Here is a 19,199-nt window from a genome sequence, read left to right as displayed (position 1 = left end):
TCACATTTGTGAAATATGATGGAACAAGGAAAACTTGAAATACTGGACATTTTTGACTGTTAAACTTTTGGAGGACTCCAAAGCATATGCCCTACTTTGTCATTACTGTTTAGAAGAACAATAAGGAAAGGGAGAGAGGAAGGAAAGAGATAAGTGTTAGTAAAACATTTTCTTTTCTTAATGGTATTTTTATAAAACATGAGATATAATGCATGCAAGGCTTTTTCAGTTACTTTTGTGTTATATGGATACTAAAGTAAACAGGAGCCCCTTTTTTTCTTTATTGTTCAGTTTTAAGAAATGTGGGCACTACAATGTATAAAGAAAAGAACAAATGGACAATAGAGCATAATATAAGTAAAATGAAATTCTTTTTCTTACTTTTCCATAGGTAGATGACTGTATTAAGGCCCTTGGCTTGATCTAATAATAAGGTTTAAAGAGAAACAAGTAAATAAAACATCATTAAATGTAATGAAAAGTTTTCCTTTAGCAAATACTTGTTTGCAAAGCAACATTAGAAGCTTTTAGCTGAGGGCAACTGTGTATCCAGCTCTCGTGTTTCTATGGAGACAAGCTAAGGGCAATAAAAACAGAGTACTTTTTCTTTCAGTGACAAAGAAATAATGCTTTCTGAAAGCATTCAAGTTGTTTTCTACACCTGGGAGAGGAATAAAGATAAGACAAAAACAAATAGCACTTGGTGTAAGTAGACGCACAGGCTGTACCATCTGTCTTAGCATAGATAACCTTCATTATAGGACAATTCAAGCCTGTGAGTATAGCTGTCAGTCTGAGACAACTGTTCCTATTAAGAGGGTTAAACTTCATTATCTGAAGATGTGAACAGTTTTCATGTTGTATTAAGTTATAGGTTATGGGGCTGTTCTGGGGTTGTGTTTTTTCAGGGTTTTCATTAAAACAAAATGTCTTGTAAGATGTGATATAGGTTCAAATGGATATGACAAAAAACAGCTGTATCAAAGATCAACCTGCCAAACATTAGTGTTTATATATGTGTGTGTGTATATATATATATATATATATATATATATATATATATATATATATATATATATATATATATATTTTTTTTATGTAACAGAAAAGCTGAAAATAGACCATAAAAATACTGTTATACATAACAGGTGAGAATAATAACTTTTTATCATAATGGCAACACGTTCTATATTATCTTTGAATATGAATGGTCTCACAGCTATATAGAAAAAATAAAGTGTAATGATTATATTAAAAAATGAAGAGTGCAAATAGTTATGTTACAGGAGAAAGGTTTGGAAAGAACTGAGCATTTGAATTTGATAAAGGACTTCAGGATGGTTATTCAGTGGAATATCTTGGACAGAGAAAAAAGGAAATACTTTATTACTTATTGATAGAGGAGCTTCAGTAGTGATAGAAGAAAAATATTAATGGTAAATTTGTATTAGTATGGGGCTACTGGCAACTGAGGTAGATTACACTGGCATATATTTATATTCCACCTAAAACTGCTACAATGGAGCTTAAGAAAATTCTAGGAAAAATAATCAGCTTTCAGCAGGGAATATTACTTATTGACAGGTAATGGGATGTGATATGCAAGAGTTAGGATGTATCTCAGGGACCTAGAAGGGAAAGTATTAAAAAGAGGGTAGATTTTTGAAGAAATTTAAGAAAGTATTTGATAAGGAAGACATAAATTCAATAGTAAGAACTCAGAGAGAGTTAACATATTATTCCTCAAGGAAGAATAACTGGGCTGGACTATACAGAAATTATATTTCACAGGAATATGTGAACTGAACTGAAAGTTTTGAAATGTATCCAATAAATATTTCAGATCACATGACAATAATACAAATAAAAATACAGGCTAATTAAATAAAAATAAGACACACTGGCACTTCCCTAACTATATGTTAAGCAGAGATGATTTTAAAGAATGAGTAGTGGAAATAATTTGGGAGTTATTAGCGAAAGCATAATTTTTTCAGAAAATATAGCTAGAAAGTTGGATAAAATGAAAGTACAGTTTAAAAATAGAGTAGAAATAAAAGAAAAAGAGATATGGTTAAGAAGTAACAAAAAGATTTAGTGGGCTTGACAAAGATTAAAGTATTGCAAATTAGGGTGAATCTCACAGAACAAAAAGAGGCACAACTGCAAGTGCTAAAGAAAAAATAAGGGGCTACTGCGATAATATGCATGAATTTAGAAAGATTGCTGTTAAGCAACTGTTTTTGATAATAACTCCAGAGTACAAAACTTGTAGCACAACATACTCATTGACCAGAATGTAGAAAGGGTTGCTGTTGAACTTAGGGTGCCTATAACAAGGAAAATAATCTAAGATCCTGTAGAAGTATTAGAAATATTTTGGACATTTTAGGAAAATCTGTATAAAGTGGAAAATATGGAAATTATGAAAAAGTGTAATTTAAAATGGTCATGAAAGAATTAAAAATACCAAGAATAGAGGCAGATGAAGCTCAATTATTAACAGTTAGGATTGGAGGAGATAAGATAAAAATGGTAATGTATAACTAATCCAGAGGAAAGTCTCCAGGAATAGATAGCATTTCTGTGGAAGTTTGGAAGGTAGGAGTGAAGAAAGTGATAATGATCTGGAAGATTTTGTTTAACAGTATTTTAAAAGGAGGAGATGCACCAACATCCTGGAAGAATGCTATAATAGCTGTAATACCTAAAGATGGTAAAGACCCATCAGATCCAGCTTCATATAGGCCCTTTCTGATTCTGAACAATGATTATGAAATTTTTATATCTATAATGGCTAAAAGAATGGCAAAGATTTTGCTAAAACTGATAGATATGGATCATTGTGGTTTTGTGAAGGGGAGAAAAACATTTGACAACATTAACAGAAAAATAATGAGCCAGAAGGACACAGAATGTGAGAAAATGCCTCTGCTGTTGGTGGGTCTTGATACAAAGAAACCATTTGACACAGTAAGCTGGGATTTTATGAGTAGAGCAATGGATGCATTTACATTACCTAACAAAATAATAAGGTTAACTGGGAGGATATATCAGGCATTGGAGGTGAAAATTAATGTGTGTGTGTGTGTGTGTGTGTGTGTGTGTGTGTGTGTGTGTGTGTGTGTGTGTGTGTGTGTGTGTGTGTGTGTGTGTGTGTGTGTATGTGTGTGTGTGTGTGTGGCGTGTGTGTGTTCAGCTCTGATAAGTTTTGTTTGAACAGAGAAACCAGGCAGGGATATCCTCTTTCTCCATTGTAGATTGCGTAATATTTAGAAATTCTGGCACAGAAAATAAGGAACTCAGAAATTCAAGATATAATTGGTATGTTAATCAAGAAAAGTTGGCTTTATTTGCAGATGATATTATTTGCTATCTGATAAAGATAGGAAAGGACATTTCAGTATTGTGGAACATTCTGAGACAGTTTCAAGTCTTTCCGGATACAAAATTAATGAAGATAAAACAAGGGCAGTAGCCGTAAACTATGTTCCCACACACAAATTGTTCAGCAATATCCATATATATGGGAACATAATAAAATGATATACTTAGGCATATGGGTTAAAAAGGATTCTGTTATGGCAGCTAACGATATGTGGGAAGAGGCTAAACAAAAGATAATACAAAAACTGTGAAAATGGAAGCTCCATTTTATAGACATGGTTAGCAAGATACAAGTAGTGAAAATGTTTTTAGTCCCTTTTGTTTTATTCACAGGTCAGGCATATTTTTACGAACCAGAGGAGAAGTTGTAGATAGGAAATATTAAAGAGTTGAAGGATTTTATCTGGTAGTGGAAAAGAGCAAGAATCAAGTTAGATAAGCTGATCCTTCCAACAGATCAAGAGTGTTGAATTACCTGATTTGAAGGCATATTTCAGAGCGAATCAGTTAAGGTTTCTATACATAGCAGAAGCAGAAAGCTATAATTCAAAGTGGAAAGGGATAACAATGAAACAGGAGGGAAGCGGAGAGACAGAGATTTTGGATGCAGATCCTTTGGAGTATAATAACAATGCAGATTATTATATTCATAAAGCAGCAGAAAGTATTCAAAGAACTAAGCCAATATACAAATGGAGAAAGGAGAGTCTGCTGATAAGGATGACTGCAATTAGGGGTACAGACAATAGACAAGAGGGGGTTGGAATTTACTGGAGAAGACTTGCAAAGGAACAAAAGTATTCGGAACAAATAACTAGTGAGAAAAAGGTAATAGAATTGGGAACAGGCCAAGAATTCATTTGAACTGCAGGCTAGAAATTGCCTTCCCTATCAAGGATAGATATCAGAGTACAGGCAAAGAGGAAAGAATTGGAGCATCCTAAGTGAATGAGCAGCACTGGTAGAGTTTTTGGTAGAATCTAGAAAAGAAGCTGCTGTTAGAAAAAGGATAATTAGTAGGGCATATGAAATATTGTGTGACGTCTGTAGGAATCAATTAGTGGAGGTTAGAAAGGAATGGGAAGAGATACTGTATTAGCAATTCACACAGAAAAATAGGAGGATATATATACGGCTCCCAAATATTCAACAAAACCTAGAACATTTAGGATCTTTGCTTGGAAGTGTTTGCATAAGTATTTTATACCCCAAGCAGACTCCAAAGAATGTTTCATCAGGTAGATTACAAATATTGGAGGTATGATAGGGAAGAAAGAGGTAATTGGGAACATGTTTTGGAGTATAATGAGTTGGAAGACTTTAAAAATTCCCTGCAGATTACTCGGTCAGAAATACTGGGTTAGCAAATTGCTGTAACTAAAGAAATTGTTTTTGAACTATGATAGAGAATTTGAATTACCTAGACATAATAAGGCCTTGCTGAGTTTAACTCTGGTGGCTGCCAAAAAGCAATTTCCAGACAATGGAAATCAAAGTTTTAACCAACCAAACTAAAAGTAGTGTATATAGTAACAGAGATAAAAGAACTGGAAGAGATATCTGTAGAAAAGGGTAGGTGCAAATTACATATAAAAATGGGAATTCGGGGAACAGTACATGCAGAATAATGTTTTAGAGGAGGAATACGGTTTAAGGGAATGCAGGAATTGAATGAGCTATGTAATGTTTGACTAACAATGACTGTATAGAAGATTATATGTGACGTACAATGTTTGCAACTGAAAATATGTCAATACAGTTTGTTTTCATTTATGTAAATGCATGATTGCCTGTGGATTAAGTAATAATTCAATAAAGATGTTTCTGGTTTAAAAAATAGAATTAGGTGGTTATCAATAAGCATGAGGCAATTGCTACATTGCTCTAGGCCACCTAAAGTCAGCAAGCTGGCTGAAGAGAGAGTAGGAAAGTGCAAATCCGATGATAAAATGCCCTTAAATCATGCTTTTTTTACTAGTGCATGGTACAGGTACAAGAGGAATTTACAGCTAGCTGCCAAGTTATTACTTGTACTTACTGGGGTGTGCTCCTCAGTGCAAAACACAATTGCTTTTTTGTGCAACTGGGTATTGCGAAGATTTCTGAGATAGGGTTACCACCTGTCCCTCTTTGTGCAGGACACTCTCAATTTGGGTACTTTTGTCCTGTGTAAAAAAAACTGAAAAATGGCAAACATCCTGAGATTTTATGAGAAAAAAAATTCACAAGCTTCCTTTAACAGTTGTATAAAAGAATTGTTTTGTATCTGAAACATCTGACTATTACATGGAATGGCATATGCAACTCAATGAAACAACATCAAGCTTTTATTTTTGTAAAAAAAAAAAAAAAGTGACGTACAGTCATTTGTATTGGCTGGGTGGTAGGGTTTGTCCTGCCAAATTTTATGTTTCCAAAAAAATGTTCCACTTTGGGCATCTGAAAAGGTGGCTTTGTGGTAATCAATTAGAGGGAAAATTTTAATTCAAAGTACTTGTGACTATACAGGGCAGAATAAGGTGTTACTACATAATGAGCAGTGATGCTCAAACACACCAATTTTACAGTGCCACAGAAATCTACTATAATAAACAAAACGGCTCTTCTGGCAAATCACTAACCTGCACTAAAGGCTGACCAAAGAGATTTCCTGCTTGGAGACAAATCAGGCTACCCCTAACTTCTACTGGAATGCAGACCTAATCTCTCTTAATGTAGGATCCCTTTAGCAGAATCAGAAGTGCAGGAATAAAACAAGTAAGTACCAGCAACAGATACAAAGTAGCAAAGTACACAGTAAACCTGTCACAAACACCAATGGTTCCAGTAGAAAAACCAAATAAATAAAGGAAAAACTGGAACAGGAGCAATGAAACAGTGTTTTATTCAAGCAAGGCAGAAGAACTAAAAAAATAAAAGCTCCACAGAACAACTCATGTATTTTCGTCCGAGTACCTCCCCGACTTTATCAGATAAGAGCAAATACCATAGCCACCCTTTTAAACAAAATTAAACAATCAGTTAGCCAATCAAAATATTAATACATCAACTACTAGTATTTAAAAAGAAAATTTCTTAAACATGATGACTTGAATCACATAACCAAATGTCAGTATTACATATCACACCAAACATGCTTACAATTTAAAAAAAATGTTAAAAATAACTGATATAAAAATAATTAATTTAATGTGTATTTTTATATAACATAAATACAATAATTAATTAATCTAATATGCACCACTGTAAGTAGTAAAAAGTTAAAAAAATAAATAGTTACAAAATATTGGTTAAACAATCATAGTTTAGCAGATCTCAACTTTAAAAGTGGGGCCAAGTAGATGTGATCATTTAAACCAGGGACCCTGTTGGCCTCCACGGTTACCTGCCAAAACATCTCTCTATACTCAAGCTTAGTTTCCCAGGCTCCACCTCTAGCCTCCTTAGGTACTGAGTCTATGACAAAAAATAAAATCTAAACTTAGCTCCAGCACAATCTAGGGTATGTCTGAACATGGCATTTTTTGAATTCTTTTTTCCTCACATTATTCATGTGCTCATAAATTCTACGTTTCAATGGTCTTTCAGTTTTACCAACGTAGAATCCTTTGCAGGACCCACAAACAACTAAATAGACCAGCCCAGAAGAATTACAATTAAAGTAACCCTTCCCTGTCACGTGTTTTGTCTGGCTGACATGTATATCTTCTCACCCTGGAATATGAAAGAACACTGGTTACAAGCACCACATGTGTAAGTACCATTTTTTCTAGAAGAAAATAAATTAGTGTGGTTTGCTTGTTCCAGAAGTTGCTTTATATTTCTACCTTTTCGAAAAACCATGTTAAGTGGTTTACCTTTAACGTTTTCCAGATCCGTAAATTCGGAAAACCTAGCCCATTCCATTTCCAGAATATTTTTAGTACAGTAGGCATCCGCACTGTAATTAGTTATGAATGCCCTACTGAATCCTGGCTGCTCGACATCATGTCCACCCTTTTTGTTTGGAGTAAAGGAACCCTTACCTAAAATAGGGAAATACCTATTGGTTCTTCCTGCTGAAACACAGCTTTGAACCTCTTGTATCAGCTCTCCTGGGTAACCCCAATCCAGAAACATGCTCTGTAGGGTATCACACTCCAAATAAAGGTCATCATCACTGGATGTCATACGGCTGATCCTCACATATTGCCCCTTGACTATACCCCTTTTTTGAAAATGCAGATGAGCACTGGAAAAACTTAAGTAAGAGTTGGAAAATGTCCCTTACCTGTATACGGAGGACTTAAATCCTGAACTGGTCTTTTTTAAGGAGACATCTAGATAATTCATACTATCACTTGTGCTCTGATAGGTGAATTTCAAAAATGGAGTGGTTTGGAAAATGTATAGTACAAATTCATCCAGTTTAATCAAATTGTCAACCCAGAACAAACAAATATCATCCAGGTATCAGCTATACATGGTCCAAGAATTGGCAAATTTACTGTACATAACATACTTGTACTCCCATGTAGCCAAAATAATGTTAACATAAGTGGGAGCACAACTGGCCCCCATTGCTACACCACGTTCCTGCTTAAAAAACTTTCCTTCAAAAAATAAAAAAAATGTTTTTCAATACTAGTTCAGCAAGTTCCATACAAATAAAGATGTCATTGTCAGTTACCCCATCCTGTCTTCTAAGACATTCCTCCAACCATAACAGTCCAACATCGTGGGAAATGACAGAAAACAAATCTACAACATCAATAGTAACGAATGTCAAGTTTTCACAGCAATATTCAGCCTTAGTTTTACACAAAAAATCACAAGAGTCTTGTAGGATAGAAGTTTCTCCCTTCCACAATTTTTTCAACTTCCAATCAAGGAATTTGGCCACCTTAGCTATCTTGGACTCTTGGGAGGCCACAATAGGCCTAAGAGGCAGATCTTCCATACTCTTATGTGTCTTTGGTATCCCAAAGATAGATGGAACCCTGGGCCTGTTGTTTTCCAAATAGGAATAAGTTTCAAAATCAATGACATCCTGATCGAATAGGTCCTTCAGTGCAAAATCTATCTTTTTATAAGCAATGTGAATCTCATTAAGGGATACTGTACTGTAAGTATTTTCATCATGCAAAATAGCAAACATTTTAGATTCATACAAGATCCTGTCCATCAGTACAATACCCCTCCCTTATCAGGTTTCATAATTCTTGTGTTGTTACTCGCCCGAAGCACTTGCAACAGTTTATTCTCACTGACAGTCAAATTGTATCCAGTTTTGTGATTCAAGCTGGTTTTTCTAATTTCCCTTTCCAACACCATTTCTAGATTTTTTAACTGAGGATGTAAGGGAGGGCTGAATGTACTAGATTTCCTAGGTGCATGTGAGCAATCTAAGTTTACTTCTTTTCCAAATAAATGTTCTAAATTAAGTTTCCGGATAAACATTTTTACGTCCAGAATAACCTCAGTAAGGTTACTCTTGTGCTTAGATATACATTTTAAACCTTTCATAAACAAACTGAAAAAGTCCACACTGATATTTAAACTGCTATAGTTGTAAATGTGAAAACCTAACATACTTAAATCATGAACAGAATGCTGCTTGATACTGTCGGGGGAGCAATTATTTTCTATCTGGCAATGTTCCTGTACTCCCCCTTCTGGTATCCCTCGTTCCTGTAAAAATGGCTGTTCTGATTTTTATTTTTCAATCTTTCAGATCTACGGGGTGATGTACTGTAATTGTCTCCATCACCATGTTGATTGTCCCTGAAACCATGTCCCCGGGACTGATGGTTATAATCATTATGGCTGTGTATATCAACATCCGTAGGCCCCAAACCTGGGTTAACCTCATACCACTGATATTTATTATTGGAAAAACCTCTTGGGGGCAGGTATTGTTTACCCTCCTGGTATTGTTTAAGATCCCTTTCCATTTTCTTATATTTCCTTTTTAAAATGTCCCCACATTGCTGGTCAGCCTGATCTCTAATGTCATAATATTTCTTCTTTTCAATTTCCAATCCAAACATTAAGTCATTAGTAAGTGTTCCATTTAAATAATCAATATGTTCTTGCAAACAAGACATTTCCCTCTCATTGTTTTTGATAATGGCTTTTAAAATATTAAATCCACAATCATCAAAAATATTAATCAACTCTTCATAAAATTCCGAACCAACTTTCACATTGTTAGGGTATTTATATACCCGTAATCCTTTGGGTACAACCCCTGCCTAAATACATTCCTTTAAGTAAATATTGTCCAATGTTAAAGTTCTGTACCTGAGCAAAGCATCATGTAACTTGCTTAAACTACTATTATAAGAGTCCCTTGAACCTCACCAACAGTTCAGAAAGTAGCAAAGTACACAGTAACACTGCCAATAAGGTTCCTCAAAAGTGCAGATCTCCCCATTATGCAAATAGTGCAATATCGGGGCACTTTAGAATGATTTAAAGAGCAAATATTAGCAAATAAATTAGTAACACTCTAATACAGTTGAGTGAAGTACAACACAGTAAAATAAATCTCTTATCTGATGGGGATAGCACTGGATTAATTTAGGGCCCCCTCAGGCTGTGTTGAGGATGCCAAACCGATGGAAGCTCTATGAAAATGAGTCAGAGACAATTTCACGTAAGGGAACTTAACTGAAGAGCAATACTGGTTTGCTAAGTGGGCTCTGAGTATTACAGGTCTTTGGAAAACAATGGTTGGGAAAAGTACTTAATTAGTCTAAGCAACTGACAACAGCAGTCAAAGAGGAAAGGTGTGTGTGTGTGTGTGTGTGTGTGTGTGTGTGTGTGTGTGTGTGTGTGTGTGTGTGTGTGTGTGTGTGTGTCTGTGTGTGTGTCTGTGTGTGTGTCTGTGAGGGGGGCTTTGGTAGTCAAATTACCATAAGTGGTGGACACCCACCAGACACAATGGCTTTTAAAACTACAACAGGCAAAGGTATGAAGGTTAAAGAAAACATTCAAGCTGCTATAAGAAACCAGACAAATCAGACACTAAAGCTTCTAGTCCACAATATTTCAGGTCTGCCCACAAGCCTCAGTGATAAAAAGAATTAAAGAACAGTACAGTAATCTAATCAAACAGATTAGTGCAAACCAGATAAAACTAGATCCAAGTACTAATAAGGCCTGCTAGTTTTGACAAAACTGTCTCGGCTAAAGAACAAAATAGTTAACGTACAGAAAATTCAGACCTAATCAAACATTAAAGCTTACAGTTAGGGTTGCCACCTATCATTGTGGCCAAAACTTAGCATTGCCACTTGCATGTTTTTTTTTCCGAACTATCCAGAAATCAAACTGATTGTCTGGTAGTCCGGAAAACACTGTACAAACTCCAATAGTCTGTTTAAAAAAAACAAACAGGCTATCACAGTTTGTTAAACAGGCAGATTTATTACGCTTTTTTTACAAGAAGGTTAGTAAATCTGCAGGAAAAAAGGCATCCTGAATGGAAAAGAGGGTATTCCACATTGGCTGACATGGCAACGATGTCACAAAATGGGCAGAAAGTTGGTGGGGCATGGGTGGTTTGTGGGAGGTGCAAGCGATGTGGCCTAAGGCTGGTTTTAGCCACAACAAAAGGTGGCATCCCTAACAAAACTGGGCCAAGGTCATACCCCTAGCACTTCCCAAGCCCCTTCTATCATCTCCTGATATCAAGTGAGGGGGAATGCCCACTTCCTCCATTTGTGATGTTTTTTTCTGGTGATTTACTATGCTTTTCTGTAGAATAGTGTAGTAAATCCACTGACATAACAAATTTATATCCAAAATCACACTCTCTCCGCTTGTATCATACTATCCATATCCATTATCAAAAGTCTCCATTTTCTTAGTTTTTGTAATATCTTTTAAGTCTTCTCCCACATGTCCTTAGCTGCCACAACAGAATCTTTTGTAAAACATGCACCTAAATAATTTATCTTATCTTGTCCCCATAAATATGGATCTTGCTGAGCCAATTCATTTGTGGGTACATAGTTTACCAATACAGGCTTTGATTTATATTCATTAATTTATATCCCCCACAGACTTGAAATTGTCTCAAAATGTTCCACAGTATGTTCAAAGAAAAATATTAATTTAGAAAAATGATATTATCCCTGAAAGCAGCCTGAAGCCATCCAGTGTGTGACCAAACTCCTCTATAGTGAGAAAGAATAGCAATGTTCTTTTCCAGTAGTGCATTATGGTTTATGTGTGTGTGTGTGTGTGGGGGGGGGGGGGGGGGGTGGACAGCCTGAGAAACAACAATAAACCTTGCAATCAATCCTATGTGTTCGTGAAGTGGGAGGCTGTATAAAGTCTGCTAAGGGGGTTATAATAGCTTTAAGAATTTTATCATTAATATGTTTCTAATTACTTACCTGACAGCAGTGGTGCTGAAAGATGCAGATGAGCGAGTTGAGATGTATGGATAGTGCTTTGTATCCAGTTTATCCTCAAGGGAATCCTAGTAACAGAAGATGTAAACATTTTTCTCAATCCAGTACTGATATAGTATTATGCTATTATGCATTAAGGAGCACTACAAATAAAACATTTGTCAGTGTTATGGCCATTCTCCTAATTAATTTAAAAGTATAAGTATGAAATATCTTTCTAGGGTGAAAATAAATGACTTGCCAAACATGTTCTCTCTTGTATCTGTAATGTGCTCTGAAAGATGTGCCACTACACTCTAAATTAAATTAATCAATGAAAACTGATATGGAGTCTGCAGTTTTACCCTGAATACATACCTACTATGAGTTATATTTTATTTTAACATATTAGAAACAAGATTTGCTATTTGTAAATGTTTATGCCATTCAGATGCTTCATTTCCCATAATTCATTTTGAAACATAATACAAAAATAAAGTAAATTTCAATAGTTTGCTCCCATTTCCAGCAGACCTCTTTTAAATCCCAGTGATGTAAACTCAGTCAGTGAAAATGATGGTGTTCTATCCAAATATTATTATACACAGTAAATTCATTGATGTTGAACAATAGATAGCATCAGACTGACATTATAACATGAGAGAGAAAGAAACAGAGAATTGTGAAACAGCAGACAGCATAGGTGACAGATATGACTAAAATATGACACACGCCAGTTAAAATGAGTCCATAAGCATGCAAGAATATGAAAAACATGGAAACAGCAGGAAGTAATGCAGGACATATTGCCAGGGAAAAAATGGAAGGTATTTTAAAGATGAGTATTGCATCGAGTTCTGAACACTGTAATTATGCAAAGTACTCAGACAAGGTGTAGATACCCCAGGTGGGAAAATTAAAATAAACAGGGTATTTATGGAATTAGTCAATTTCTGCAGAATTCTGTTTCATATAAATATTTTATTATGCTTGACCTCATTGGGACAGTCATTGTGTATAATGCCCCCTTTGGCATATATCTGTCCAGACACATGCAGCAAATGGAATGGTCTCAGAGATACTATACTAAAAGGATGCAAGGCCTAAACGATATGTCCTACATGGACCGACTCAGTGCCCTGCCATTATACTTGCTATCCTACAGACTGCTAAGAGACGACTTGCATCTGGCATACAAAACATCCTCTGACCTAATACTGATGGACTTACTGCATATCAGCAAGCCACATGGCTTCAGAAATACTCAGTCTAGGGATTGAAACCTCTTCTGCAACATCAACAGAACTGTTTGCAGGGACAGGTATATTTCACAGAGGATATCACTGCTTTGGAACAGAAATCCCCTTACACAAAAACAAATTTCATCACTGTCCAGATTCGAGTGCAACTTGGATTTATGGATAAGAAACACAAAATTTACCCTAGGGCTGCCCCCTTTACTACTAATGGACAGAAGTGGCCCCCAAATGTTTTATCTCATGCATGGGTCCCTCAAATTATCTATGGTATGATCACAGTTATTCTTATAAAGGGTCATATATAATTATCAGCTATGGGATTAGTAAGGCTAATCTCTTACCAAATGGGATAGGTTAATTTGAGCACCAAAAGGGAAATCTTTGAAGCTATGTTGACTACTTTATTGGAATTAGATTGTCATTGACGATGATGGTGTATGTATGTGGTCAGACTAGGTGTTAAACTCCCCAGAATGAGAAATAACTTAAAGGTCCCGTGTTTAAGTCATTCTAACTAAACAAGTTTCACAGATGTCTCTTGGACTTAGCAATACTAGCCACAGAACTAAATACCACTTAGTTTAAAACAGAGACATAGATCATCACCGTATAGTTTTGGGATTTGCCATGAATTAACTGCATTGCCCCAAGATGAAGGGAGCTCAGTAAAAGGATAATATATCTGTTAAGCTTGGTGATAACATACAGCATTTCATGATAATTAAAGAATCAGAACACTTTTTTGTAAAGTTGGTACTGATTAGTCATATAATCAGCACACAAAACAGTAAGTAGAGGCATGTGATGATACTCGGGTCTATATTAGATAAACAAAAGTTTATCTTACCGAACGTTGACATTATCGAAAATCCTGAAACTCAAAACTGCAATTGTGGGGGGGCTGCACCCCCCCCCACACCCCCCACTAAATATATATTCCAACTCCGAGATCACACTACAGTGAGGAAATGGCAAATATTCCCATCTTCACTGTACTGCGATCGCACAATTCCGGTTTCGGGTTCCTGGATTTTTGCTCATATTAGCATTTGGTAAGATAAACTTTCGTTTATCTAATACAGACCCCCGATACTCAGATGCAAAGAACAGTCTTTGATTGAATCTTTTACCTTGTCCTCTTCCCCTTTTTATTTTATTAATTACTGTGCAAAACTATTACTTAAATATGTGTCTGTTTATACATGATAGTTTAATAAATTATGATTAACTAATTTATTAATTATTCAATGCACACAGAGCTTTTGTCTTTCATATATACATAATACCTGATGGGACATCTCCCCTTCTGTTGTTCTTTTTATTACATGACACATATCTTCCTCTTATTTGCAGGCTAATAGAAACTAAAGAATTCATGTGTTCTGAAGCTGTACCAGCAAAGCACAGTCTAAATGAAAAGAACTTAAAAAGCAGTGAAATGGAAGCTCACTCTCCATGCATGCTGTACTTTCAGCATCCTTAATAAAAGGTGCTTTGAGTACTTGGGAAGGTGCATTTTAAAGCCCCACAGAAACATAGGAATGAATATAAAGTGACATGAAATACAATGTGTATTTTCCATTATAGTTAATCACTTTTCTAAAACAGCAATAAACTATATAATGTGTTAGAAATCTTTTAAAGGCCACATAATAACTGCAGATTTCTTAGATATTGAAGATAATACCCCAGTTATAAACATCATTAAACTATTAGTAGGAAGAACTGTGACATTCATGTTCCAAACCCCTTGTAGGTAAAGGTGAATGATGTGACCAGAGCTAATATAGAAACCAAAACCGAACCAATACCATCTGTAAACTAACATATATCATCACTTCTTTGTAACAATACTATTTGACTTAAACCAAATATTAGACAGTAATGTAGTGCATGAAGCACCAAGATTATGTTCCAAAAATGGGAAAAATACAAGATTATTAACTGCATTTCTGCTGTCAGAAAATGTGCTTAATGAGCTTTTGGTAAACACCCTAAAGGAGTGTTAAGAACAGCAACAGAAGGTAAAACACCTTTAAAAAGTTGTTAGAACTTCACAATTATAAACAAAAGGTGTGGCAGAACAAAGGGACAGCAACAATTAAAGCCACTCATTCTTCATAGGGATACTTTGCTTCTGAGGTTTATCTGTTTGACAGTTCTAAATAATTTACTGGCTTAATTTGTGAGGTGAATTTCTTGGCATCCCTCTCTCAATCACATAATAGATTGGTTATGCTCACAGAACTGGTTGTAGTACCCTTTGTTAATGTTTATATTTTACTAATAATTAATAAGTAAAAATTCTTTCATTCTTTATCCAGTTCAGGGTTACAAAGGAGCTAGATCCTTTCCTGACAGTTCATGTGCAGAAGACAAAGAAATTAATCCTGGACACCAGTCTTTGATGTTGTTGTTGTTGTTGCGTCTTTCAGCTTTTGCCGGTTAGGGGTCGCCACAGCAGAACTCCGGTCCACTAATGATTGGCAGTAGATTTTTACATGCCGAGTTGCCAGCTCTGACACACAACCTTCAACGAAGGTACGCCCATTCATGCATGTCTCCACACAGAAGACGCTCTAGCTGAGAATCGAACAGGACAATGTCGTACTGTGAGGCGACAACACTACCGTAGCACCACCTACTAAGATTAATTCCCTCTGTTATGCAATTACTTGCCAGAGGAAACTTCATGACTCCTGTAAACTAAATATGGTAAAGCAGGTATCAAAACATAAAATTAAAATAAAAAATATACTCTGTATGCAAGTTATGTCACTATTATTCTTTGAAGACACTCTTCATCATGTAAAACACAAATATATTAATCAGTCAAGGCATGACTAACCATTCTGAAATCATTCTTCTATGCTGCCAAACTATTTTCAGTGCCTTTAATGTGTCCAAACCTTCTGAGACTCAGGTACATTGCTTTGTCAGAAACAGTGTTGTGCCAGTACTATCCATACATAATCACCAGAGTACTTTTAATTGCTTTATGAAGGCAGTAGCACACTGGTGGAGAATGTATCTTACAACGTGTTGCAGTGTAATTTTCTGCTTCAGTAATGGATTTATCTGTACTTGACCCACTCATTCTACTGTAAACACAAGCCTCTGAATCAGTTTTCTTTCTGCCTTAAAGTGAATATTATATAGTATTTTCATATTGTACTAATAAAATATGTCAACCCTTCTGTAGATTATATAATAACTCTTCTTTTGAGACAGTCACAATCATATCACCTTAACATAAAATATGTTGAAAAAAGGACAGGACAGTTATGCCATTTGTCTCCTAATTCTATTTTACCCTATTGCGTGTTAGATTTCTCTGACCTACAAATATATTGCATCCTAAGATTATTCTGAATATTGTTGATCAATTGGCTGTGGTGGTGCAGCGGTTAGCATTGCCGCCTCACAGCAAGAGGTTCTCCGGTTTGATCCTCGGCTGGGGTGCCTACTGTGCAGAGTCTGCATGCCCTCCCTGTAGTCACGTGGGTTTCCTCCGTGTGCTCTGGTTTCCTCCCACATCCCAAAGACATGCTGTAGGTGGATTGGACACTCTAAATTGGCCCTAGGCATGACTGCATGTGTGTGTGTCTTCTGTAGAAGGTTGGGCACCAGGCTGGCAACTCAACACCATAAAACTCCACTGCCAATTCTGAGCGGACAGATGATCCGCTGTGGCGACCCCTAACTGGGAAAAGCCAAAAGAATAGTAAAATACATATACCAGTGTGCCCTACTTTTAGCCACACATCAGCACCACTGCACTTCTAATCACTTTATAGGTTCATGAGTAAGTGGTAGACTAGCTGGCCCTGTTGGCCATTTTAAGTCTAAACAATTATTAGCCATTATGCCAACGGGTAGCAGACACAGTAAAAGTACTTCTCAAGGGCTTAGGTGTTGATGTTCTGGTACTTCACTAACAACCACAACTCTGCTCCAACAATTCAGTTTTTAAAATGCTATCACAGGCTATATATCCCTGTCACTACGCCTGAATTACTAAATGTTTGGATATTTCAAAAAGCCACAGTATGGTAGCTAAATAAAAGCTATACTTCTGTTCCAGAAATGCGATGTTTTAAATCACTGTACAGTAAATGGAGTAGGTATTAAAACTTTGATAAAGTGAAGCTATACAGTCTTAATTTACACAGTATGTTGTGCAAGGCAAAAAAAGGCCACACTGTAATTTGCGTTTTGCAGATTAATAAATCATTTGCCACACAGCAAAAAATATGTTACTAAGGGACTTGGTGTAGGTGTTTTGAAGATTACGCGATAAGTATAAAATGCATTCTGCAACAAAGACACTGTTTCACTGCTCAGTTTGCATTAAAGCGCATATGACATTGAGATGGAGACACAAAGCTGCCCTGCTCTAGCAAGTTTTATTGCCACAAGCTTGCACATGTCAGGGGAGAGTGCTATGATGTGTTCCATAAATTAGCCACCAGGAAGTGGGGTTATGGCCTAAGAGATGTGTCCTGGCCATCCGTATTAATTAAGGCTTTTCCATGGACCCATTTTCAAGCCAAAGATTGGCAGTGTTATGGGACTAGTGAGCCATTCAGGTGGGCAGATAGCTGCAGAGGGATTTTGATGATGATATTGCATCCCCCATGTGTCTCTGAGCTGCTAGTCAGAACAACTTGCGGGATGGGAGTGGTACAACATGAGCAGATAACTTTGGCAGTGACTGATTATCTGCAGTTGGATGAGGCTAAATCACTCTCATGGCTTGATAATAATGTCCCAATGGCTTGTTCTCACTACCACACTGGGAATACTTAGTACTGGAGACTGAACTAGTTCCAGCAGAATTAAGGTAGCTGGAGGAGGCAAAATTATGCAGACTTTAGTTACTGACAATTGTCAGTGTGAGTTAATTCTGAAGATAGACTATGTCAATCATCTGATATCAACCCATTGTGGCTCCAAAGCTAAAAGGCATAAAGCCCTGAATACAACCCAGTTGATCAGGGCTTGATTAGCAACACTGGCAGTGGAGAACATACCTCTCAAGTGTACCTCATTTGGGGTCTTAAAAAGTTCATGTTCCTCGAAGTTCCTCAAAGTTCCACTTTGAAAGACTCTGTCACACATTCAGTGTTCGGAATTATTTTAAGTGAAATCCATTGTAAATAGAAGTGAATCATATTAATTCATTAAAAGATCTTCATTATAAGTAAAACCAGCTTATTTTAACCATCCTATGACCTTCCTAGTTAAAGTTGTTAGTAAGCCATTAGTATGTGTTCCACATTTTGTCCATTTGTTCCACATTATGAGGGCTAGTGTTCCTCATTTTGGACATAGAAGGTTGAGAGCTATGGTGGAGATGGCCTTACAAGTGGAGGTGGGAGTGACCACCACTAGTTTATCCACCTTCAGAGGTTGGGTTAATCCACTACTGTATTGACCTTTTAGAGAAGTATGAGCCAGATGTGACAGCAGGACAGGTTACATGGTGTTTAGCAGCATACCAAGCAATGTATAGCACTGCAGTCAGAGTGAGATACATGTGGATGTGCACCTGTGTCACACAAGGGTGCTATACACTCTTGTCTTTGTAGTTTGCAAACTAAATTTCCTGCCAGCTTGAGTTAGAGTAACATAAAAATGCACCCCCTACTGGTGATGCATGTGTGTGTGTATGTGTACAGGGGGATGGACATTAATATACAGGAGCTATGAGATAGTTCCTGGGCCTGGAGACAGGTTCTAACCTTACACCCTGGTAAGACAGGTTCTAACCTTACACCCTGGTAAGACAGGTTCTAACCTTACACCCTGGTAAGCCAGGTCTTAAGGGTTGAAGCTAGATCCTTACGCCACACAGATAATGCCAGTTCTTTACTGTGTGAGAGTTAGAGATGTGGTGGTAGTGGTGTGGGATAACACCTCCCTAAGTGGTTGCTGGTATGGTTGCCTCTCCTGCTGAGTGAAGAAGAGCTGATGGTTGACAAACACAGGATAAAAAAAACATCAAAAAGATAGCAGGCCTTAGTCTGAAATGAACCCTCTGCACAGAAATTTAGGTTTAGTGTAGAGCTTATTTAAGTTATAATGGTGAGTGCTGCATAAACAAGAGAACAATATCTATGGGGTAAATCAATATGTTGCTTGCACCTATATATGCAAGTCAGCACAAAAA

General features: G+C 36.5%; 1 protein-coding gene across 2 annotated transcripts in view; it reads right to left on the bottom strand.

Moving 5' to 3' along the window:
- STXBP1 (syntaxin binding protein 1) overlaps positions 1–19,199 on the bottom strand; it is an 890,876-nt gene that overhangs the window by 104,976 nt on the left and 766,701 nt on the right. For both annotated transcript variants that reach the window (XM_044058397.1, XM_044058398.1), the window contains exon 17: positions 11,772–11,857. In XM_044058397.1, the coding sequence (XP_043914332.1) occupies positions 11,772–11,857 (86 nt within the window). The remainder of the gene's footprint in view (positions 1–11,771; positions 11,858–19,199) is intronic.

Source organism: Protopterus annectens, chromosome 16.part0, assembly GCF_019279795.1.
Source record: "Protopterus annectens isolate FY-2018-M chromosome 16.part0, PAN1.0, whole genome shotgun sequence".
Taxonomy (NCBI): Eukaryota; Metazoa; Chordata; order Ceratodontiformes; family Protopteridae; genus Protopterus; species Protopterus annectens.
This window is presented reverse-complemented; position numbering and strand designations above follow the sequence as displayed.